General features: G+C 42.7%; 1 protein-coding gene and 2 pseudogenes across 1 annotated transcript; 2 read left to right on the plus strand and 1 right to left on the minus strand.

Moving 5' to 3' along the window:
• The first annotated feature begins 11,969 nt into the window (after nt 1-11,969).
• On the plus strand, nt 11,970-14,348 carry LOC128050319 (RNA-binding protein with serine-rich domain 1-like; annotated as a pseudogene).
• A 14-nt stretch (nt 14,349-14,362) lies between these two features.
• On the plus strand, nt 14,363-15,280 carry LOC128050536 (heterogeneous nuclear ribonucleoproteins A2/B1-like; annotated as a pseudogene).
• Nucleotides 15,281-21,832: 6,552 nt separating this feature from the next.
• LOC128050537 (methyl-CpG-binding domain protein 3-like 2B) lies at nt 21,833-22,813 on the minus strand. The gene is made up of 2 exons (XM_052642793.1): nt 22,745-22,813; nt 21,833-22,420 (listed from the first exon to the last, which is right to left on the minus strand). The coding sequence occupies exons 1-2, from the start codon at nt 22,811-22,813 to the stop codon at nt 21,833-21,835; spliced, it is 657 nt and encodes a 218-aa protein (XP_052498753.1).
• Between the last annotated feature and the right edge of the window lie 2,135 nt (nt 22,814-24,948).

Genomic DNA, 24,948 nt, shown 5'->3' on the forward strand with positions numbered 1-24,948 from the left:
TGGAAAGATTTCCATCGACTGGAAGACTTAATATTGTTAAAATGCCCGCACTATCCACAGTGCAACACCTGAAATTAATACAATATTGTAAATCACTGTACTTCAATTTTAGAAAGTCATATAACTGCAAACAATGTAGAGCAAATAACCTAACAACCATTCCTAACAAAACCTCAGCAAACTGGGAATAGAGGGGATTCCTCAACTTGATAAAGCACATGTATGAAAAACTCACTACTTAACATCCTACTTCATGGAAGCATTAAGTATTAAGCAAATACTAACAGGTCATAAGGGAATGAAATAGGCAACAATTCAATAACAACAGGGGACATTAATATCCCCCTTTCAACAGTGAATAGATCATCCAGACAGATAATCAATAAAGAAACTAAGCGAAAGAAGCCACTCACAAAAGGTCACGCTTTACATAATCCTTTTTATATGAAACTTCCAGAGTTAGAAAATCTAAAGAGACAGTAGATTATCAATGTGTATTGAGAGCAGATGAAAAGAAATTAATGATGAGCATGAAATTGCATTTTCAGGTGACACAAATATTCTAAAATTAGATAGGAATGAAGGTTGCACACCTCTGTGAGTGTGCAAAAGTCACTGAACTGTACACTATATAAGGCTGAATTTTTTGTGTGAATTATATCTCCATGAAGCATTGCATTTATTTTTAAATATTCAGTATAGATGGATACTGATAAATTCTGGAGTTAGATGAAAAATAAAGCAAAAGTGGAAAACCAAAAAAAAAAATCAACTGCAAAGTCTGAGGAATTCATATTTTTTTAATTCTCCACACCAACACAGGATTAAATGGCAAAATAGACTGAGGATAAATGATGGTCAAACATCCCACAGTGGACTCAGGTAATTGTTATGCAAATCATGGAATTATTTACTTTCCAGTTCAGGGAACATGGGTTCAATCCCTGGTCTGGGAGCTAAGAAAGCCCACATACCACGATGAAGACCCAGCATAGCACAAAAACAGTTTTCATAAAAAATTAAAAATAAATTAGCAACAGAATAATACTCTGTAGAAATATCATTAAAGATAAAGGCTATGATCATACAAATGCCTTTACAAATAGGTAGAATGTCCTAAAACAATAGGTAACAATACTGTGACTCTAATTAGTAAAGATGTGCACATTAAAATAATGGCCTTAAAATAATTCTTAAAATAGCTTTATGTTTGTGTTTCTCATGTGATGCAGAACACACACTCAGTTGTGTCTGACTCTTTGCAACCCCATGGACTGGACCCCAGACAGGTTCCTCTGGCCATGGAAATTTCCAGGTAAGAATACTGGAGTGGGATGCCATTTCCTTCTCCAACGGGTCTTCTTGACTCAGGAACGAACCCACGTCTCCAAGTCTCCTGCATTACAGGCCGACTCTTTACCACTGAGTCACTGAGGAAGCCAAGTTCAAAATAGAATATTCAGTTTGTAAAGATGTGGGAAAAGGGTTCCATCCCTGGTTTGGGAAGACCTCCTGAAGGAGGGCATTGCAACTCACTTCAGTATTCTTGCCTGGAGAATGCCCTGTACAGAGGAGCCTGGCGGGCTACAGTCCAAGGGGTCACGAAGAGTGGGACAGGACTGCGCTACTAAGCACCGCACAACACAGAAAAAGGGTGACCCTGCCCTCTGCTGGCTGGCTTGTGAAGTGCTAGTTTCCCAGCAGGTCCTTGACCACACACCACACACACCAAGAGCTATATGAATGTGTCTGTGTTTTGCGTCTGCCTACAACACTGGGATTTCTTTGGAAGGAATGATGCTGAAGCTGAAACTCCAGTACTTTGGCCACCTCGTGCGAAGAGTTGACTCATTGGAAAAGACTCTGATGCTGGGAGGGATTGGGGGCAGGAGGAGAAGGGGACGACCGAGGATGAGATGGCTGGATGGCATTACAGACTCGATGGGCGTGAGTCTGAGTGAACTCCGGGAGATGGTGATGAACAGGGAGGCCTGGCGTGCTGCGATTCATGGGGTCGCGAAGAGTCGGACACGACTGAGCGACTGAACTGAACTGAACTGAACTGAACAATGCAGGAGACCCGGGTTCGATCCCTGGGTCAGGAAGATCCCCTGGAGAAGGAAATGGCAACCCACTCCAGTACTCTTACCTGGAAAATCCCATGGACGGAGGAGCCTGGTAGGCTGCAGTCCATGGGGTCACAAAGAGTCAGACACGACTGAGTGGCTTCACTTTCACTTTCACTTTGACCCAGCAGTTTTACAATTACCTCAATAAGAGAAATGCCCAAGCTTGTTAAGAAGGGTTAGTTACCACATGCCTATTGTCATATAACATTAATCACAATGGCTAAAGTGTTGCCATATCTATATGACATGACTTCTGTAGACATTCAATAATAATCATGTAGATATACGTTTACTTAAATTACATTCATGATACACTGTTAGGTATGAAAATCTGTTTACAGAATGAAGTTGACCATGTGCAATCATGGACTAACCCAGAGACTTTTAGAAATAACTTTGACAATCACATAACGCCTTCAGCTCTTCTGTCCAAAATGGAGATAGCCAGAAATTTCTCTGGCGTCCAGTACAGGAGGAAGGGAACAAAGTTTGACCTCCAGCCTTTGACATTAGTAAGACTCCTGCCGTCCTACCCTCAACACTGGCCTCAAGGAGAAAACAGTTTCCCTTTTTCCCCTCATGGTGCCTGAAATCATCCCCTGATAGTCACTTTCTGACGCCCTAACTCTGGTAGAAGGCAAGTAGCTTTTGCCAAACTAGACAACGTATGTGCCTGAAATAATTTCCATAAAATATTCCATGTCTTACTTTTAAAGTTATGGAAGGAAACCAAGAGGAAACCAAACATGAAATGAGATAGCTGGAATGGACAAAGATTGGACACGCAAAGGTCCTCACACAGATAAAACTCTGGAAAGACTGAAATTCTAACCCCAGAGGTCAGTAGCCCTCCGGTGCAAGAGCACCTGCCAAAATGACTATAGATTTAAAATTCCAGAAGGAATTAGTACAGATGGAAACAACTCGTGGAAACAAAGCGTGGAGTTCCTACACATCCCTTTACTCTTCCAAGGACATACAAAGTGAAAATGAAAGTCACTCAGACTATTTGAGACCCTGGAATTCTCCAGGCAAGAATACTGGAGTGAGTTGCCTTTCCCTTGTCCAGGGGAATCTTCCCAACGTAGGTATCAAACCCAGGTCTCCCACATTGTGGGCGGATTCTTTGCCAGCTGAGCCACAAGGAAAGCCCAAGAATACTGGAGTGGGGTAGCCAATCCCTGGAGTGAGTTGCCTTTCCCTTGTCCAGGGTAATCTTCCCAACGTAGGTATCAAACCCAGGTCTCCCACATTGCGGGCGGATTCTTTGCCAGCTGAGCCACAAGGAAAGCCCAAGAATACTGGAGTGGGGTAGCCAATCCCTTCTCCAGGGGATCTTCCCAACCCAGGAATCGAACTGGGGTCTCCTGCATTGCATGCTGATTCTTTACCAACTGAGCTATGAGGGAAGCCTATACATGTTGTTAAATGTTTCAGAGGCACTAGCAATTCTTTCAACCAACAAAACATGAACAGCACACAGGTGGTCCCTTGTTAGGCATCATTACCGGAACGAAACCGGAGACATGCCTGCTTCACAGTTGGATAAAGTCCAGATTTTAAGGCAGTGTTCTCATTTTTTTCCTGGAGAAATTAGTGCAATGGATAAAAAATTAAGGGCATTAACCTGGTCTGAAATGTTATCCCCTTTTCTTGTTTGGCCTTCAGAATAATGGGCTGAATATCTCATTCATTTTAGGGTTAAATAATGACTGATGTCCAGTGGGTCATAATGTTTAAGGGTTGTGGATTTAAGGAACTTAGGGGTATCTCCAGGGGTGCACACTTCAGCAATGTCCCTGTCAGAAGTGAGCAGCCAGACTGTGCCACTTTCTCCTAAGTGTGACCTCAGACCAGGGGATCAGTGACTCAAGGGATGGTGTGCCTCAGTCAGAGGGTCTGACAGCAGCAGGGGCTGGAGTCCTAGCAGCTCCACTAGTTTTGAGACCCCTGGGGAATGATCACTGAGAATAGGCTCATGGAGCAGACACAAAAGCTATCTAACTCTCTCCTCTGTCTTGAAGGGAGTGGGGAGAAAATATTTAAGGTAAAAAAGAGATAAGTAAGCAAGTGAGTGAGTAAGTGAAGTCGCTCAGTCATGTCTGACTCTTTGCGACCCCGTGGACTGTAGCCTACCAGGCTTCTCTGTCCATGGGATTCTCCAGGCAAGAATACTGGAGATAAAGAAGATCAAAACAATGAGAATCTGATCCTAGTTGCTCATTCATATCTGACTCTGTGTTTCCAAAGACTGTAGCCACCAGGCTCCTCTGTCCATGGAATTCTCCAGACAAGAATACTGGAGTGGATCGTCATTTCCCACTCCGAAGGTTCTTCCCAACCCAGGGATCAAACACCTGTCTCTTGGATCGCCTGCTTTGGCAGGTGGATTCTTTACCACTAGCGCCACGTGGAAAGCACCAGTGAGGGTGTGTCAGCCTACAATTCTGCAATTTCTGTGCACATCTTAGCATCTTCTCTGTGGGATTAAATGGACACACATGTGCACATGTAAATAAGAACTTACTTGCCTATTGTTTGTCTCTTGTTTTTGGCTGCCCACAAAAGAGAGCCAAAATGTGTCTGATTCCTGGTACAACTCATAAAGAGGAAAAAATCCACCCATCACTAGGTCCCCATCTCTACAGACTCTTGGCTTCTGGAATCGCAAACAATGTCCATAATACAGCTCACACAGTGTGTAAGAAATGCAGGAGGAGGAAAAGACAAATCAGGAAGGACAAGGCAGGGTCTGCACAACAGGGAGACAAAACCCTGTGTCCAAGCTGAGCTGAGGAGAAGCTGGCTCAGGAGCAAGTCTGTAGACTCTGCTCTCAGAAAGGAAAACTCCCCCTCACGCCAGCGCAGCACACGCCACTGCTGCTCTCTCAGCCTGTGAGAACTGCAGGGCGTGTGCCAGGCTGGTGTTCCAGACAAGGGCACAGGTAGAATCAGAGAGCAGGTGTGTATAAGGGGGTCACAGTGCTGAGACCTCACCCTCGGTGTCCCCGTGACCCAGGCAGCCTGCCTTCCCTTTCTTTTCACTGCTTCATGTCAGTCCCATGGAGGAGCTCTGGGGGGCTCCTGTCCTGGGGCTCTGCACCTGCCTCCCGTAGTCCTGGTGAGAAGCAATGACCATAAACAGGCTTTTCCCCTTCCCTCTGTGATTGCATCATAGTCTGTGACTCCCAGGCTTCAGGGCTTAGAAACAGAGAGGGAGGTGTGGGGGAGAGGAGCCCATCCTGACACTGAGGGCTCTGCCCTCCTGGGTCCGTGATTGACATCCCAGCACGGAGCTCATGGTGGTTGTGTCACCAGGATCAGACAAGCTGGGACTTGGCAGGGTTAGAAACAAGCTGGTCTGAAATCATCTTAGGACTCTTCATAATAATTTCAACTGATGCTTTAGCAAGAAAGTAAATTTATTCATCAATTACTGATCTTGGCATATATAATTAAGAAAGCCACTTTCTTTATCTCAAATACAATTTGAAATCTATCTTATGAACAACCTAATTTTATACCATGAAGTGTTAGGAACTATAATAAAACCTAAATTCACATCACAGAGCATGAAAGGATACAGATTATATGGACAGCAGAATAAATGAGAGGAGAGAAAAATAAGAAGGAAAATCAAAGTTTGTTCTTTGCAAAGATCCACAAAAATAACAAACTTCAAATACACTGACTGTGAAAAAGGAGAGAAGATTCAGTTACTCAAAGTAAGAAATGGATTTGTGGGCATCACTGCTGAATTTATAGGAAAAAAAAGGATTTGAAGAAAATACTATGTTCAGCTGTACATCAACTGATTAGATAGTCCAGACAAAATGGACAAATTTCTGGAAAAGCTGCTCCCAAAACGGAATCAAGAAGAAGTAGAGGATCTGAATAGGCCTATAACCAGTAAGACTATGGAATCAATGACCCGAAAAGTCCTATGAAGCACAGCCTGTACCACATGGTTTCCCTGTTGATTTCTACCGAACATAAAAAATTACTTAACAGTACTGATTCTAAAATGCTTCCCCAAAAACCTGAAGAGGACAGAATTCTAACTCATTTCATGAGGTCAGTATTCCCCTTTTACCAAAGCCAGAAACAGACAATACGAAAAGAGAACGCTCTTAGATGCGTATACTCGTGAAGACTAGTAGAAGTATCTTTAACACATAGTAGCAAACTGAATGCAGCAACACATTAAATGGATTCTGAACGACAGACAAATGAGATTTATTCCTGGGACCTAAAAAGATGGTCCCGTGTATGAAAACCAATCAGTGTAATAGCTAGTAATATTATGACACTCCTTCATAACAAAGACACTCAGCCAGCAGCAGCAGAAGAAAAGGAAATGTTAATAGAATAGAGGCCCTACATAAAAAACCTGCATCTGTCATCTTAGTTGATAAAGAAAGCCTGGAAATATTTTCTATAAGATTAAGAACCAGAGAGGGATGCCTGCTTTTGCCACTTCCAGTCGACCTAGCATAGGAAGTCCCTGCTAAACAAAGAACCAAGAAAAAGTTACATTACAAAGGAGGAAGGAAAATGATCCCTGTTGATAGTAAAATGGTGTCATATGTAGAAACGCTTAGATTACACTCAGACACAGCACAAACACATGGGTACAAACATGCACACAGTTAGACCCCCAAAAAAAACTCAGCAAAGTTGCAGGATAAAAAATCAACACACAAGGGACCTCCTTGCTGGTCAAGTGGCCAAGACTCAGCTCCCAAAGCAGATGGCCTGGGTTCAAACTCTGGCCCCTGGTCTGGGAACTAAGGTTCAAACTCTGGCCCTTGGTCTGCATCCCACATGCATGGCAATGCAAACAAAAACAAAAACATAAATTTTTTAAAAATACCTTAAAAATAGACACAAAATTATAATTTTTATATACAGTAAGCACAAACAATTCAAAAAGAAATAAATTATTAGGAATAAACATAAGCAGTGAGGCAAAAGATTTTATTCCCCAAACTATAAAGTACTGCTGAAATAAATTAAAGGAGATAGAAATAAATAGGAAGACATACCATTTTATTGATTGGAAGACTTAATACATTAGAATGTCAATACTACACAAAGTGATCTACAGACTTAATGCAATCTTTATTGAACTTTTTTGTGGAAATAGAAAAATGCATCCCACCATTTGTTTTGGAAGCTCAGGCACCCTGCATAACCAAAAGAATCCTGAAAGAGCAAATCAAAAGTTGAAGGTATGAAACCTCCTGATCCCAAAATACCCTAAAGGGTTACACCAAAGTAATTAAACAGTGTGGTACTGGAGTAAATAAAATTGAAATAAGGCTTAGAGCCTTGGTAAAAGAACAACTACAGCAAAGAAACAACAAACTCCCTCCAATATCTGGTCAGGTGAACTTCAATAAGGCTGACAGGCTCATTTAGTGGGGAAGAGACAGATGTTTCAACAAATTACATTGAGTAAAGTAGCAAAGGAAGGTGAGGTGGGCAGTTTTCATTTCATATTCTGTGCTAATAGTCAAGATACCTACTACCAGTTTTCTGCAACTTTCACTAACACTCTACCCAAACTAGAACTGATAATCTTACACAGTCTCTACAGTTGACCCTTGAACAGTGCAAGTTTGAACTGTATGGGTCCTCTTATAAGCCCATTTTTAAAAAATAAATGCATACTACAGTACTACACAACCTGTGTTTGTGTTACAGGGAAGAACTGACTCCATGTTGGATCTATTTCTTTTACTTAAACCCTTAATTTTGCTTCTGGTTGCTTTTGTTTACTAAAAGGACACTATTTATACAAAGCCAATGGGAAGCAAATGTTCTATAACTGTATTCTTTTGGTTCACTAAAAGATACTGTTTATCCTGCCTGAGTATTGATCCAAAGACCTTAGTTCAGGACCCTGTCCACCTGTGGATGGCAGGATGGAAGAAGTTAACACATCTCCCCCTTAAGACTATACCAGAAGATACTTGCAAGATTAAAGGCCGTTTTACTTTGCTTCCTCACCTCCCCCTGTCGCTGTTCTATAAAAGAACTTGGCATTCAGACCCAGATAAGATGGTTATTTTGAGACATTAGTCCTGTCTTTTCAGTCACCAGTTTTCCAAATAAAGTTGTGCTCCTTGCCGCAGCACCTAGATTCTCCATTAACTGGCGTGTTTCGTGGCCAGCAGATTGAGTCTGGACTCAGTAACAGTTGTTTGAATGTGCAGTTGTGGAACCACGGATGCCGACTGTGGAGTTATCCCCAAATTCTCAACTCTGTTGGGGGGGCTGGGCCCTAACTCCCACACCCACTCCCATTGCTTGAGATTGTACTTGCCACCTCTCCTGACTTCCCCTTTCCTTTCAAAGGCACTTCATCTGCTCAGCCACTTGAGCTGGAAACCACAGAGTTATCTCTGGTTCTGTCCTTTCCCTTTCCCTGCATATCCAGTCAGTAAGTTCGGAATGTGTATGTGTGTGTGTGCACACCTGCGCACACCACACACTCAGTCATGTCCAACTCTTTCAGATCCCATGGACTGTAGTCTGCCAGGCTCCTCTGTCCATGGAATTTTCTAGCAAGAATACTGAATTGGGTTGCCATTTCTTTCTCCAGGGGATCTTCCCAAGCCGGGGATGGAACCCTCAAGTTTTGTGTCTCCTGCACTGACAGCTGGATTCTTTACTGCTGCACCACCTGGGAAGTCCCCACAGTAAGGTAATGTTCTAAAATACTCTGATGGATTCACAAAATGACTCTGCATCTACTCAGGTGCCTTAGGTAGATTGGTGTTTGTTACAAGGTATAGTAAAGAAATTCCAGGCACAGTGTTCTCTTAGGGAAACGAAGATCTACGCTGTTGCTGAGGCAGCTTATGAGTTGTGAAGCAGACCTGGAATCCTGGTCCTTCTAAAGCTACTATGAAGTGCAGAGAGCAACGTCCACTCTTATTTTTGTAGAATGTATCCCAGCTGAGGGAAAGAAAACATTACAATGTTGGTAGGGACTGCAAATACCTAACCAGGCACAAATGTGTTAAATTTTTTAAATCTACAATAGTATCTGATGGTCTCAGTCACCTCAAATTCTTGTGTTTGTGTGCTTAGATTTAGAAATCTCTTCAATGCCTTGGATCTGAAAGAGAGTGTGTTCTCTGGAGATTGGGTTATCCCCTGATTGGACTGTCCACTCTCTTCCCCTATTAAAGGAAAATCAGAGACAGAAGTTAGTGGACTTTCCAGTGAGCCACAGGCTGACGGCATCTCAGGAGTGGTCAGAGGACAGCTCTTGAAATTGGGGAAACCTCCATAGACCAGATTTCCAAGCTGGCCTTATCTGGTGAGCATGGAATTGATACTGATGGCAAAACAGTATACATCTACATTAACCTTTTCTAAAATCTCTTTGTTTTAGCCAACAGTAGCTTTTAAAATGAAGTTACCTTACTGCAAGTTATTTCTTTGGTGTTAGTATTAAGAGATATTCAAGGTTTTGTATAGGTTTGTGTATGAAGCTTTCTTGGGATAATTAGCCAGATTAAAAAAAAAACACACAAGATCACTACGAAGTAGAAGTATTTGTCTAAACTCTTGAGTTTTTTCATAGTATCTGTGTCAATAGCCTCAAATTCTTGTGTTTGTGGGCACAGATTTAGGAATGTCTCCAATCCCTTGGATCTGAGAGGGCGTGCCCTCTAGATTGGGTTGTCCACTGATTGGATTGTCCACTGATTGGGTTGTCCACCTTCTTCCCCTATAAAAGGAGAGGCAGAGGCAGAAGTCAGACTTTCCATTGAGGCACCAGCTGTCTGGATCTCAGGAGTGGTCAGTGGACAACTCTTAGAACTGGGGGAACCTGCATTGACCAGATTTCCAAGTCAGTCTCTTCTGGTGAGTTTGGAATCCATATTGATGTCCATCTATATACTTTTGCCTTTTGTACAATCTTTTTAATTAAGCAAATAGTAGCTTCTTAAACTGTTACATTACTGAAAGTTATTTCTTTGGTGTTAGTATTAAGAAATATTCAAGGTTTTGTACAGGTTTGTATATGAAGCTTTCTTGGGGTAATTAGCCAGATTTTTAAAAAATCACTATGAAGTAGAGGTAATATTTGCCGGGGTTCTGTTTAAATAGTTCTCTCTGGAAAAAGTTTTACCCACAAGTTTATTTTTCTTGGTTTTCATTTTTCTTTCTTTTTAAATTCAGCTCTTTGATTGCTGCTCCATCCAAGAGTTTCTGATTCATCACATCTGGGAGCAAGGCCTGAGACTCTCCATTTCTAGTAAGTCCCCAGGTACTGCTGGTGCTCTAAGGACACACTCTGAGAGCCACTGGTCCTCTTGCTCACAGTCTAAGGACGTATTCTGAGAACCACTGGTCTAGCTTGTCCCTGGTGGGGTGGAGAAGCTTTCTGAGACTTGACGGGAGGGTCCTTACTATAGGCAGAGGCCTAGGATGACCCCATAGCAAGAATGGGTTCATACTGCCCCAGATTCTGCCATATTGAGTTTCAGATTTCTTCCTCTTCCTATTAATAGTGCTTATAATGTGGGCTGAGGAGGCAGTGCTCTCATGAAAGGAAATAAGATTGCTTTCTGAACTAGCTGAGCTATAAAGACTAGACTGTCCCATTTGTAAGCTGGAAGAAGAATGTTCCAGGCTATCTATCTGATACATCAGTACAGTCTGCTCTTCCTGGTTTATTTTCCCCTGTGGTGGCCCTGAGCTGCAAGGAAGTCAGTAAAAATTGGACATCCATGGGCCCTGGTGACAAGGAGGGGAGGTGCAAGGACTTGGGGTAAGGATTATGACTGTGACTTGCCTATATCACTCACAGCAAGGTCAAGGTGACTTTTAAAAGTTATTTTTCAGAGTCCTACTTTACTTTTTTGTTTGATTTCTCTACCTGATATCCTCTGAAACTATGTCTAACTTTATCTCATTTCTCTTCCAAATTAATCCATTACCTTTGTTTATATTGATGTTCCTATAATTCTTTGTTTAATGTCCACTGCTTCCCAGATGTTGCTAGTTGTAGAGAACCCGCCCGCCAATGCAGGAGGCGTAAGAGACACCAGTTCAATCCCTGGGTCCGGAAGATCCCCTGGAGCGGGGGGCATGGCAATCCACTCCAGTAGTCTTGCCTGGAAAATTTCACGGACAGAGGAGCCTGGCGGGCTACAGTCCATAGGGTTGCAAAGAGTTGGACACCACTGAAGCGACTTGGCACGCAGGCAATGTCTACTGAACTGCAGGCAGATTCTTTACCGTTTGAGCCCCCAGGGAAGCTCGATTTGTACATCTAACGCTGTCTAAAAAAACCTGGAACCTGCTTTGTCCTTAGGATAAAATAAGCTAGTACATCACTGGCTCCTGTATTTCCGGGAATATTTAGTAAACAATAAAATGTTTCTTAAAAAATTCAGCTCTCTGAATCAAGTTAAACCGCTATGGCTGGTCGCTCAGTCGTGTCCGACTCTTTGCGACCCCATGGACTGTGGCCCGCCTGGCTCCTCTGTCCATGGGATTCTCCAGGCCAAAATACTGGAGTGCATTGGCATTCCCTTCTCCAGAGGATCTTCCCGACCAAGGGATCGAACCCGGGTCTCCTGCATTGCAGACAGATTCTTTACCGTCTGAGCTACAGGGTTGCCCTTCCACAATATATTCATCAATAACTGTCATTTTTTTTTCTTTCTTACTTCTCTTCCTCCATATCTCCTCTTTCTCTGCCTCTGTGATGGCCTTATTGATGATCACAACATTCTATAGTACTTCACACTGTAGGAAACAGCCTTTAATCTATTAACCCCTTTCTCTCCTGAGGCTGAGGAGCGCGGAGGCGAGATGACTCCGTCTCCCATCCCACTCAAAGAGCGCTCTGACGAGCAGTCCGCGGATCGCTGGAAAGATACAGGCGCTGCCCAGCAGTCCGGCGAGAAGGACCGCGGCAGGGATAAAGCTCGGAAGCGGCGCAGGGCCTCGGGCGGGAGCAGCAGCTCGGGGGCTCGGTCCCGCGCGGGCTCCAGCCGCGGCTCCAGCTCGCCCTCAGCATCCGGACGCTCCGGACGCTCCAGTGGGTCCCGCAGCTCCAGCTCCAGCAGCTCCCACGGCTCTCCGAGGCCTTGGCGCCCCCGAGACCACAGGCGGCGGTCCGGTTCCAAACCCAAACCACCCAGAAGAGATGAGAAGGAAAAGAGAAGGCGCAGCCTCGCCTCTAAGCCCACCAAAGTGCACGTCGAGAGGCTCACCCGGAAGGTGACCAGGGAGCACATCCGGGAGATATTCTCCACCTTCGGGAGAGTTAGAGAGATCGACCTGCGCAGAGACAGGATGCGCGCGCATCCGTCTCAAGGCCACGCCTACGTGGAGTTCGAGAATCCGGAAGAGGCTGCGAAAGCGCTCAGGCACATGGACGGAGAGCAATCGACGCCCAGCAGATCACGGCCAGAGCCGTGCTGGGCCCCTGGCCCCAGCCACCCCCTAGGCGACTGAGCCCTCCCCGGAGAATGCTGCCACCACCCTCCACGTGGCGCAGGCTGAGGAGGAGCAGGTCGCGTTCCCCTTGGGGCAGGTCCCCTGAGCGCCAGCGACCCCGCTCCCCCCGCCGCCCCCGCCACTGGAGCGGCTCCAGCTCCAGGTCCTTTCGAAGGTGAGGGCAGCAGTTGACACGTGTCCCGGAGCAGCAGAGCTCCGGCCGCAGGAGTGTTGCTGGTTTGGGGTTGTGCTTGTAAAAGTGCCCTCTAGTGTTCTGGCTGGAAAACTTCCAAGTTTCTATAGTTCCTGGGAATCATGTAGCTGGCAAAGCCAGCAGGGATGAGCAGAGGGCTTCAGACGGACGGACAGCCCCGGCCTGGGAGCACGTTTTTCCAAGTCCCAGACGACCTGGGCCGATTCGGTGGCCTGGTCCTGCCCTAACCTGTCGGCTGGCAGAGTCCAGCAGTTATGCCATCCCTGTTAGCCTGGCCCTGCACCCCTGTTTGGGTCCTCTTCTGACCTCTAGGGTCAAGTACCCCCATGCTATGTGCCACACACACACACACACACACACACACACACACACACACACACACCCTCCCCTTCTCTGAAATTGGTAAGTTTCAAGCCAGCTCTGCTGGGTCATCACAGAACCACCCCTACCCAGGGCAGTAATGTGCTATTTCTTGCCCTGCAGGTTACTTTAGCAATGTGTACATTGCTTTTTTGGCTTTTATTGTATAGTCAGGACTATTCATTTTCTGTTTTGGGTTTTGTAACTTTGTAGCTTTTTATATAATGTTGTAGTTGTTCTTTGTTTTGTAAAGTAATTGCTTTGGATGAACCAAGGATTAGAGTTGTTAAAAAACTTTTATCAGGATTCAAATGAATTGGGGCGATGACTTTGTTCAGTGAAATTCTGAATTATGGATCTTAGTCCACAACTTGGCATGTAATAGGTGCTTTGTAAACATGAGGATCAAGTGATTTTCATTCCAAACTGAGGAATATTGGTTGTTGAAAGGGGTGGCAGGGCAACAGGATTAAGATATTTTTATTTTCTCCCTCTAAAAACACCCTCTGAAACGGAAATGATGGGATTTTAAAAGAAAGTGTGCACTGATTAGGTTTACGTTTTAAGTAGATTTTTATGATTAAAGTCTTAAATGGATTAAGAGAGAAAGGATGTGAAATCATAGTGACAGTTGACTGCAGTCTCCCACCGAAGAGGTGATAAGATTGTGTAACTGAAGTTGAGTGACTTTCTGAGAAAACTTTAGAAAGTACATTTGGAGTTCGAATACTTTTTTCAACAAAATATATCTTGAGCCCCTTCTAAGGGCAAAGGAGTAAGTATATATGCCAGGGTAAATCACTAAAGTCTGCATTACTCTTCCTTTCATTGGGTATCCAACTTAGTGAGAGAATTAACATACAATGAAGAGATGAGAATACACATACAGTTCAGAATTGGAAAACTAAAAGAGAAAATGCAGTATTTGACGACTGGGTCTGGAAAGCTCCCTCTGTTCAAATAATGTTTTACAGGAAGATGAAAAGTACTCAGGATTGATTCAAGGGCGGCGGGAGCTGAGAGGCCATGGCAGCATTGCCAGATCCCAGTGGAAGTGCTCCTAGAGGGATTTTCCTGGGGCAACACAGGTTCTTACCACAGGGCTGGGACATGTCCAGTCTGCATTCATCTCTGAGATCTCTCTCATCTCCCTCAGCTATAGGAAATCTGACTGAAGCAACCCAGTCTGATGGAGAAAACCGAGAAGTCAATTGCTTTGAAAAGGCAAAAGAGAGAAGCTGAACAAACTAATAAACTCTTTATTGGTGTTTTGAACTTTGAAACCGCAGAAGAAAGTCTGAGGAACTGTTACCAGCAGCAGGGAGAACTTAGAGACTGTGTGGTCCTGAGGGATCCTTCCAGCCAAAGATCAAGACTGTGGTTTTGTCTTGATGACATGACTGAGGTGGATGAAATGCCCACTGGACCCCATTCCATTGACGGCATAGTGCTTGAACCCAAACATGTGTCCCAAAAGCAGCATCTGGACAGCGGGGTGTTCTTTGGACACTGAAGAAACTGTTTGTTGGTATTCTACAAGATACTAAGGAACATCATCTTAGAGATTACTTTGAGAAATATGGAAAAATGGTACCATTGAAATCATTACTGATAGGCAGTCTGGCAAGAAAAGAGGCTTTGGATTTGTGACTTTTGATGACCTTGATTCTGTGGACAAGACTGTGTTGCCGAAAAACCATACCATCAATGGTCATCATGCAAAAGTCGCAAAGGCTTTGTTGACATGGGAAATGCAGCAAGTGCAGGGTTCTAGAAGTGGAGGAGGAGGCCGCTTTGGTTTGGGGGTTTATCCTGGTGGTGGTAGTGATTTGGGACTAGCATCAGGATGAGAAAGTAACTTCTGGGGAGGATCTGATGCATATGGAAATGGTCCTAGGTTTAGGGGTGCTTATCATGGGGCTGGAAAAGGGAGAGACAGAGGGTCTGTCTGGTGGTGAAAGTCCCACATCTGGCAACCATGATTGAGGCTGCAGAGGTGGTCATGGCAACAATGGAGGAGGAAATTGTAGAAGTGCAATTAACAATGACTTTGGAAATTATCAGCAGCAATCTAATTACAGTCGATGAGGAATGGAAACTTTGGTAGCAACTTGAGGGCTCAATATGGTGAAGGAAACTCTGGTCCAGGAGGTAGTGAGGGATGTGGGGGTTGGGAGGGCGAAGCCGAAACTGAGCTTTTTCCTGTTTGCCCTGGGCTTCACTGTCTAAATAGTGGAGGATGAGAGCCCAGAGGTAACTGGGCAGCTTCAGGTTATGAGTAAACATGCAGTGATATGGCAGAAGACACCAGAGCAGGTGCAGAGAGCCATTTGTGAATGAATTGAATTATTTAAGAACATTGCCTTCCTGTAGAGGAAAAACCATATGGAAAATGCCTTTGAGGCAGTTTCTTAGCTTAACTGTTTTTTTCTAGTGATCTTTGTCAGAGTGTAGAAACGTCGCTTCTTTGATAATGTTAAATTTGTTTAATATTAAACATTTTGTTAAATGTTTGTAAATTGTTAACATTTCTTTGTAAAATGTTAAATTTTTAAAAACCTTTTGCAAGATTTTTCTCAGTTTTTGAAAAGCTATTAGTCAAAAGTATGCTGTAATGAAACATATTAATAACATTGTTCCTTAAATTTTAGCATGTAGAAATTATTATATGAAGCAGTTGTACAGTTATGACTTAATAAAATAATTCTAAAGGAAAAAAGCACTTGTGGTTTGTCCTCTTTCACTTATACTCTTTTGCACTTTTAATTTTTATCTTTTTTAACAATTTTTTTCTAATTTCATGAGATATCATTGGCATACAGTACTATATACAGTTTACTTTTGATGGAAGAGTTACAGAATTCTATTATTCCAGGTAATTTTTAAAGTTTAAAATTGCTGCTACTGTATATGTTTGAAATGTATGTGACATCTATATCATGAAATGATTACCACAGTGATTTTAGTTAACATAATACTGGAGGGGGTAGCCATGCCCTCCTCCTGGGGAATCTTCCTGACCCAGGGATCAAACCCCTGTCTCCCATATTGCAGGCAGATTCTTTATCATCTGAACCACCAGGGAAGCTCTTTATTTAATGTTCATCATCTCAAAATGTTTTTTTTTAAGTTTTTTTTTTTTTTTTGGTGTGATGAGAGCCTTAGTATTTACTCTCTGAGCATATTTCTTCAGCACTGTAGTGAACAGCAACATTAACTGCAGTCATCATTTACTCATTACCCCTTTTGCCTCTTTTTTTTAAAGCTGAGAATTTGTACCTTTCAGCAACCTTTCTCCTATTTCTCCTCCCATGCATTCTCTGCTTCGGTAAACCAGATGTGGTTTCTTTTGCTATGGGTTCATTTTGAGTATTTGGGTTCTTTCTTTTTTTAGATTTTTTAAATTGAAGTATGTGCTTTTTCTTAGTCTCTCAGTCGTGTCTGACTCTTTGTGACCCCATGGACTAAAGCCTGCCAGACTCCTGTATTCATGGGGAATTCTCCAGGCAAGAACACTGGAGTTGGGTTGCCGTTTCCTTCTCCAGGGGATCTTCCCAACCCAGGGATCAAACCCAAGTCTCCCACATTGCTGGCAGATTCTTTACCATCTGAGCCACCGGAGAAGCCGTTTCGAAGTACAGTTGATGAATAATTTGTACAAGTTGCAGATAATACAGTAGAGTGATTCACAGTTTTAAAAGTTATACTCTATAAAAAGTATTGGTCATAGTCCCTGTTGGGACAATAGATTCTTGTAGCTTATTTTATACATTAAAATTGTAACTGCTCACTGCTCAAAAATCAATAAAGAGGCACAGTTGGTGGAAGGGAAAGTTTGCTTTATTTTGGATGCCAGCACCTGGGTTCAGGGGACAGGGGCAGGATGGACACCTATCCAAAGGCTGATCAGCCCAAATAGCTGGCTCATTATTATTTCTGGGTGTGTTCTTGAGGATGTGTCTGGAACAGATCAGCATTTGATTCTATAGACTAAGTGAAGTGACCCACTCTCCTCAGTGTAGGTGGGTGTTATTCAATCTGCTGAGGGCCACATGGAAAAGAAGGTGAAGGAAGGTGAATCCACTCTCTCTTCCTGAGTGGGAATGTCCATCTTTTTCTTCCCTTGGACTCAGAGCTCCTGGTTCTCAGGCCTTCGGACTTGGATTGAAATTTACCACTGACTTTTAAAAGATATTTACTTATATAGTTAATGGTCTGTGTCAAGTTTTAGTCTTAGTTGTGGGATGCGGGATCTTTTGTTGGGGCACACAGACCCTCTAGTTGTGGTTCAGGGGCTTATTTGCTTCGCAACATGTGGGATCTTAGTTCCCCGACTAGGGGTTCAATCTACATCCCCTGCATTTTGAGGCAGATTCGTAACCACTGGACCACCAGGGAAGTCCCAACCCTGACTCTTCTGCCTCTCCAGGTTGCAAATAGCAGATTATGGGATTTCTCACTGCTATAACCATGTGGGTGAATCCCCTAAATACCTCTCCTCTTCTGTAGACTTTATGTCCTATTGATTCCATTTCTCTAGAGAACCTTGACTGATACACATTAATAAAGTTCCAAGAAGGTGCACCTGGAGGAACTTTTCCAATGCCTAAGAGCCTCCCTCACAGACAATCCCCCCCTCCTCCAGGCAGCCCAAATACATGAACACACACTAAAACATTTAAAAATGAATACACACATGCTGAAACTAACTCTAATACATACACTCTCTCTCTACTTCTATATGACAAGTTATGAATTCTTTGCTCTACTTATTAATTCTTTCCTCTCATGAGGATTAAATCAAACAGAGGCAGTGAATCTGTTTAGTTTATTTCTGGATCACAGGTTTTATACCATCGCTTTGCACATAGTAGATTATTTGCAAATAGGGTGACCAGAGAATTTTTCTCTCCAAGCTGGAGCACACTGGGGAATAAAGAGGGTAATTCAGCAGGACAGGGCAACAAGATAAATATCTGCTGAAGACAAAAATGAAGGCCTGCCCTGTTGGAGTACGTGATTAGATTTGCATTTAAAATAGATCATCAGGTTACGATGATGACCTATATGGGAGAAGAACCTAAAAAAGAGTGGATATGTGTACATGTATAACTGATTTGGTTTGGTGTACAGCAGAAAGTAACACAAAATTGTATACCAACTATACGCCAATAAATTTTTAAAAAAGTGATTCATTTTGTTTGTCAGCAGAAAGAAACATTCACACACAAAACAGATCATAGTGATGAGAACACTGTGTGTAGAGCATGGGGAACCCTGCTCCGTGTTCTGTGGGAGCCTGGCTGGAGGGAGTTTGGGGGAGAATAGAGACATGTATATGTATGGGTTCATCTCTTTGCTATGCACCTTAACTATCACAACATTGTTAATCGACAATACAAAATAAAGTTTAAAACATAAAAAAATAAAGAGAAGTGAACACAAACACATTGGCATAATAAACCTTGTGATGTGGTTATTGGGGGTAGGGGAAGAGCTTATGGTGGGGGAGAGTTCAGAAAAAAAATAAAATAACTGATTCACTTTTGTACTGCAGAAAGTAACACATACACAAAACAGGTGATAGTGATTAGAATCTAATGATTGGATTATAAGGAGAAAGGTGTTAGAATCTAAGCTGTTACTGCTAATTTATTGCAGTTTGTCATTCAAACGATGACATCTTTGCATAAATGTAGTTAAGTGAATGGATTTTCAGTATTTCAGTATTTAAAGTTCAGTGTTTGGATAGTTTATTATATAAACTGGTCTGGATTTGGCGCTGAATGATGACCTTCATCTTTCTGTATCTGTCTCATGTGGGCTTCAGGATGTCCCAGAATCCCCTTCTCAGTGTGTGGTGCTGTACATCCCTGGGAACTTCTTAGAAATGAAAATTCTCCATCCCCTCTCCAGACCTTAGGATAAAATAATTTAACAGAACCTATATTAACCTAAGGCTTCCCCGGTGGCTCAGCGTTAAAGAATTCACCTGCAATGCAGGAGATGCAAGTTCAATCCCTGGCTTGGGAAGATCCTCTGGAGGAGGGCATGGCAACTCACTCCAGTGTCCTTGCCTGGAAAATCCCATGGATAGAGGAGCCTGGTGGGCTACAGTCCGTAGGGTCACAAAGAGTTGGACACAACTGAAGTGACTGAGCACGCATGCATGCATATTATCCTAAGATAAAATAACATAAAAAGAGGAATGAACTTAGTTCCTGTTAACTGGATGTGGGGAGTAAAATTATTATTATCTTGGAATACTGAGTAGAGGGTGAGTGAGTCTCCCCATCCCCTTCATATTTAATAATAGATAAAATATAATAAATAAAATTTAAAAACTGAATATGCTTATATAATAATTCAAAATCCATCCTTTAATTCTTTTAACTTTTTCATTTTTTAAACAATGTTGTGATAGTTTAAGGTGCACAGCAGAGGAAATCAGCCATACATACACATGTATCCTTTCTTGTGGGAGGGCTTCCTAGGGGCTTTGAGAAGATTCCCTGGAGAAGGGAATAACAGCCACTCTAGTCTTCTTGCATGGAGAATCCCATAGATGGAGGAGGCTGGCAGGCTACAGTCCATGGGATCGCAGAGTCGGACAGGACTGAGTAACTAACACACACACACTTCTTGTGGGGGAGTAAATTATGTCCAGGTATAGATATAGGTGTGAGGGGGGAAGGTCTCATCCTGACCATTCTCCATGCTTACCCTTAAATGTAATGCTCCCAGGTGGCCTCAAACCCAGACAGCCCTCCCTACATGGTGACCTCACACAGCTCCATTTCCCAGACCCCAGGACTGGCAGATAAGAACCAGGCATAAATGTGGCTCCACCTCCTGTTCCCTAAAGGGTCAGGTGCCTCCTTCCTATTGGATCAGAAAGGGTCATGTGACACCCCAGTCCCAGGACAGAAAGGGGTTGGAATATGCAGATTAGTTCACACTGAAGAGTTGGAATCTGCCTTAGTGCGTCTGGGGAGGCTTCAGACCCACATCAAAGCTCTGGGCTCTAGGAGGGACTTATTACTAAGTTAAATCCAGAGCCTGTTGTCAGGAGGCATAACTGCTCACCTCTATTCATTGTTTTCCTGTTTCCCAGTTACTCTTTGCGTGGTTTTGTCCCTTCAGTTGTGTCTGACTCTTTATGACCCCATCGACAGTAGTTTGCCAGGCTCCTCTGTCCGTGGAATTCTCCAGGCAAGAATACTAGAGTCGGTTGCCATTCCTCCCTCCAGGGGATCTTCTGGATCCAGGGATTGAACCAGGGTCTCTTGTATTGCAGGCGGATTATTTATGATCTGAGCCACATCAGCCTTCCTTCTCCACCACTGATAAAACAACTTTATCAAAATTGTACAAGGAAGTTCAGAATAGGTCATTCTCTTCCTTCCTGATACTGTCCCCCTGGGACTTCTGTAGCATGACACCTTTATTCCACCTTCTATGGGTTCAGTGGAAATAATTATGATGTTTATTGAATGAAGTGTTTATAAGTAAAAATGAATTGCTTATTGAATAAGCAATGATGTCATTCTTGATTGCTTACAAATGGTGATGTGCATAACCCTGTGGGGTGGACAAATTTCAGGGACTCTGGACTGATTTCTGGGTCAGGGCAACAAGCTTGCTGGCAAGTCATTTTCAGAAGAAAATGTTTCCAAAGAATGTATTCCTTCTTAAGAATCGAAGGTCAAAAATCATTTTTCAAAATACCCACTTAGGATTTCCATTGGTTAAAATCCACCTGCCAATTCAGAGGACAGGAGTTCGATCCCTGGTCTGGGAAGATTTCATATGCTATGGAGCAACTAAGCCCCAGAACCAGAACCATAGAAATCATGCGTCTAGAGCCCATGCTCTGCAACAAGAGAAGTCACTGGAATGAGAAACCCATGCACTGCAACCAGAGAGTGGCCCCTGCTCTCCACAACTAGAGAAAGCCGACTGGCAGCAGTGGAAAACCCAGTGCCCCAGAACAGCTAAAAAGAAAATAAACAAATAACATTTTAAAAAAATCACGTTCTTTTAAAAAATACCCACTTAAGATTTAGGTAACAGACAAGGATGCAATATGTAGCATAAGTACTAATTGATTTACATTAAAATCTGTCTTCTGTCTGATTTAACATTTGGCACGAGGATGACAAAAAGAGGAGGCAACTCATGTTAAAACAAGGAGTAAAAGCCAGCTTAATAAGATTTTATAGCATTAATTTTAATATTAGAAAATAACCTCTTTAGAATAGATCATTTCTTGTTTAAGTGTAATTAACACAAGAAAATATTATAACTAAAAACACTAAATAATTCCCCAGGTTAGATTACCTCTGTAGAATTCAGTAAAGAAATTCTGACATACAGAAATTGAGGTGTACAAAGATATGTGAAAATCTTTTCTCTTGTCACATGAAACCCAATCTCTCCCATTTAAAAAAAATTTACACTTTTCGTTTTTGTCCACCAAGACTTTAGTAGAGTACAAAGTTAATGTAACAAAGCATCATAGTCCAGAAACAGGGTTGACAGTAAAAGCAGCAAGTAGAATGGAGGGCTGTTGCCCCCCACACCCCACCATGAACCACTTCCCAGGGACCACACCACTCAACTTTCTCAGGATAATCGTCTCCTATTTTTCCTTCAGTTCTCAGAAACATTTTTTCTGGCTCCTGGTTCTCTTTGCCTCCCTGGCAAGCCTGTCTGCCTTCAAGGCCATAGTCAATCTCTCCCTTGCTCGCTTCACTTTCCGAGACTGCCGGCGAATATCTGCATCTTTTACTGGTTGTCTGCAGAGGGCGTGTGGGAGAAAGAGCCCCAACCTTGGGTTGAGCTCTGCCCCATCTGACGACTGGGCAAGGATGGGCTCAGGGCTAGTGTGCAGAGACCAGGCACCAGCACCTCCCAGGGATTCACCGGCATCACGCTGGACAATGATCCCGGAAACGTTTGCGCTGTCCATGGTACTGAAAGGTTCTCCTTCAGGGCTGTAGGCTTGGAGTCCCTGCAGTCTCCGGAATGCAAAGACTTGCTGGGGCTTTTCCAGGGTCTCCTCGCACCGACGTCTTCTGACCACATTGTCAGGATGAGAGGTTATCCTTGTGACTGGCTTCTGGCAAATGCAGCTGGTCAGCCTCAGAGGAAGTAAACATCTGTCACGACGCCTCTGCTTGGCTTTGACTAAAATCTCCTGTCTTTTCTTCTCCAGCTCTTCAGGCATCATATTTCTTCTGAGCCTCTTTGAAAACAAAATGAGATGTAAATTTTGAATGAAATGGAGGATGAAACAACTGCAAGTTATAGAGAATGTTCTTAGCACATATGGATAACTCCCTGAAGAAATGGGGTCTCAAATTCCTCTGGGCATCACATTTATTCAGAAGGTTGATAGAACTCAGATTTCTGGATGTCAATGCAAGAAAGTCTGGGGTGGGGACAAGAAGTTGCATTCCTAAGCATTCCCAACTGCTGCTAATGCTGCTAGTACAGACACCATACTGAATCCTGGGACATTAAGCAGATAGGAGTCAAGGACAGAAAACTGCAGGTCGTCACCCAGTACCAATTCCAGATTTTCATCCTTAGAGGATCTTTTCCTTTTCCCATCTCTGTCACAGTCAATCACACACATGCTGGTGTCCTTGAATGCAACATCACGTGGACAAAGAGATCACAGGGCTCTTCGACTACCAAGACATTAAACTGTTGGATATATCTTTTTCACTTTAAGACACACAGTCACCTGGTTTTTATTTTCCTTTAGTGCCTCATCTCCAATGAGATCAAGTGCCTCTCAACCCTCAGATACTTTGCTCTCAAACCCAAGTCCCATCTTCACTCAAATATTCTCCTGCTCATAAAGTAACTTAGAAAAGACATATCCTCTTCATCAGTTCAGTCACTCAGTCATGTCTGATACTCCATGACCCCATGAACTGCAGCACACTAGGCTTCCCTGTCCATCAGCAACTTTTGGAGCTTGCTCAAATTCAAGTCCATCGAGTGGGTGATGCCATCCAACCATCTCATTCTCTGTCGTCCCCTTCTCCTCATGCATCAGTCTTTCCCAGCATCAGGGTCTTTTCATAAAGTTCCTTTTTTCCCACCATCGACAGTCCTTCTTACCCCCTTCCTCCCCTCCGCCTACTCCTTTCTCCCCTATTTCACTTAATGATCAATGCTCTTAGAAGTTGGTCCTGCTGTCACATCTGTTCTACATCTACACCTTCTTCCAGGCAATCTCATCCATTTCCTGGGCTTCAAATATTTTTCATGAACTAGAAATGTTCACAGATTCACTGATCTGGCTTCAACCCTGAAACTCAAATATCCATCTGCCCACCCACATCAGTGATAACATTCATGACTCAGCTCACAGTGACCAGGTCCCACGCTGAACCAATCATTTCTCCCAAATAATTCATCCTTATCTCAATGTCCCCTAAACTCACTAATTGGTACTAATATCTCATCTACCCTTGAATGGCATTCTGGATGCCCTACCACCCCATACTCTTACACCAATTAGCCATCTATTTGCCTTCCTGAATCCTCTTGAAGATTCACAACTTTTGAATTCTTTGTTACCTTTCATTTAATCTACAAAATGCCATTTCCACTGAATGACCTTTCCTGATGCCATATAAACGTTTATCTCACATTGTCTCTGTTAATTTTTAAAATTTTTTATTTATTTATGTGTAGTATTAGCTACTTCTTTTCGATTGCTTTTCTCACTAAGTTGGGTACTCAATGAGGAAAAGAATGAGAAATTTCATAGTTCCATGGGTATAGTCACTTATTGTTTTGGCTTTTCAAGGTGCTCAGATGTCTTAGTTTTAGAGATGTTATGCTGATTCCAAAAAACACTTCACAAATTTTTCTAACAAATTCACATGACTACAGTTGTAAAATAAATTAATCTCTTTTGTGCTAGAGTAAAGTTGTCACTGAGATTAAGACTCTTCACACTAATCTGTTTAAACTGTAAACCTCATTAGCCCACCTTTCCTTTTAAATCTCACATTTCTGTCTTCTGAAGACTTTTAAAAAAGAAACCATAAAGCTCATTTTATTCCCATTGTTATTATCAATGCTACCCCTCGCATTAGTCAAGATATAAAAGAATGTTTGACAGAAAAATGACTTGAACTGCCTATTTATACAGCAGCCATTATATGCTGAGTTGTGCACCAAAACCCACAACTTGGAATTTGACTTAACCAAGTTATTACCCCAGATTATGTCAGTCTTGTTGAGAGAAGAGGGCTATAGACTAAGGAATGTCTAATGATAGTGTTAAGTGTAATTAAGTGCTATGGTAGGCAATAGACCAACAGAGAGACAGAGAGAGAAAGAGGAAGGAGGATGAGAAGTAAGGAGGGAGAATAGGAAAAATAAATTAACTGCAATGGTGGATGACAAAGAGATGGGGGAAGGTCTATTTGAAGCAGAGAACAGAAATTTAAAGAAAAAAGAAATAGAAAAAAAGACCAAACATGTTGTGGGCAAATTGTCCACAGAGGAGAAAGATTTAGCTACTCTAGGGCCAAATACTACTTTCACTACCCAAGGATTGTGGTTAAAAAAAACCCCACACTTTTCATTATCTCAAGAAATCTTCATATACAAAACTATATAAAATCTTGACTATTTCTTAAGAAACATTAACACTCGGGAAATAACTTTCAATAAGAAATGTATCTTGTTTTAAGAACTAAATTCTTCTAACTTAGATTTTACACAAGGAAAAAAAAAAAAACGCAT

The sequence above is a fragment of the Budorcas taxicolor genome, chromosome 7 (assembly GCF_023091745.1).
Source record: "Budorcas taxicolor isolate Tak-1 chromosome 7, Takin1.1, whole genome shotgun sequence".
Classification (NCBI taxonomy): domain Eukaryota; kingdom Metazoa; phylum Chordata; class Mammalia; order Artiodactyla; family Bovidae; genus Budorcas; species Budorcas taxicolor.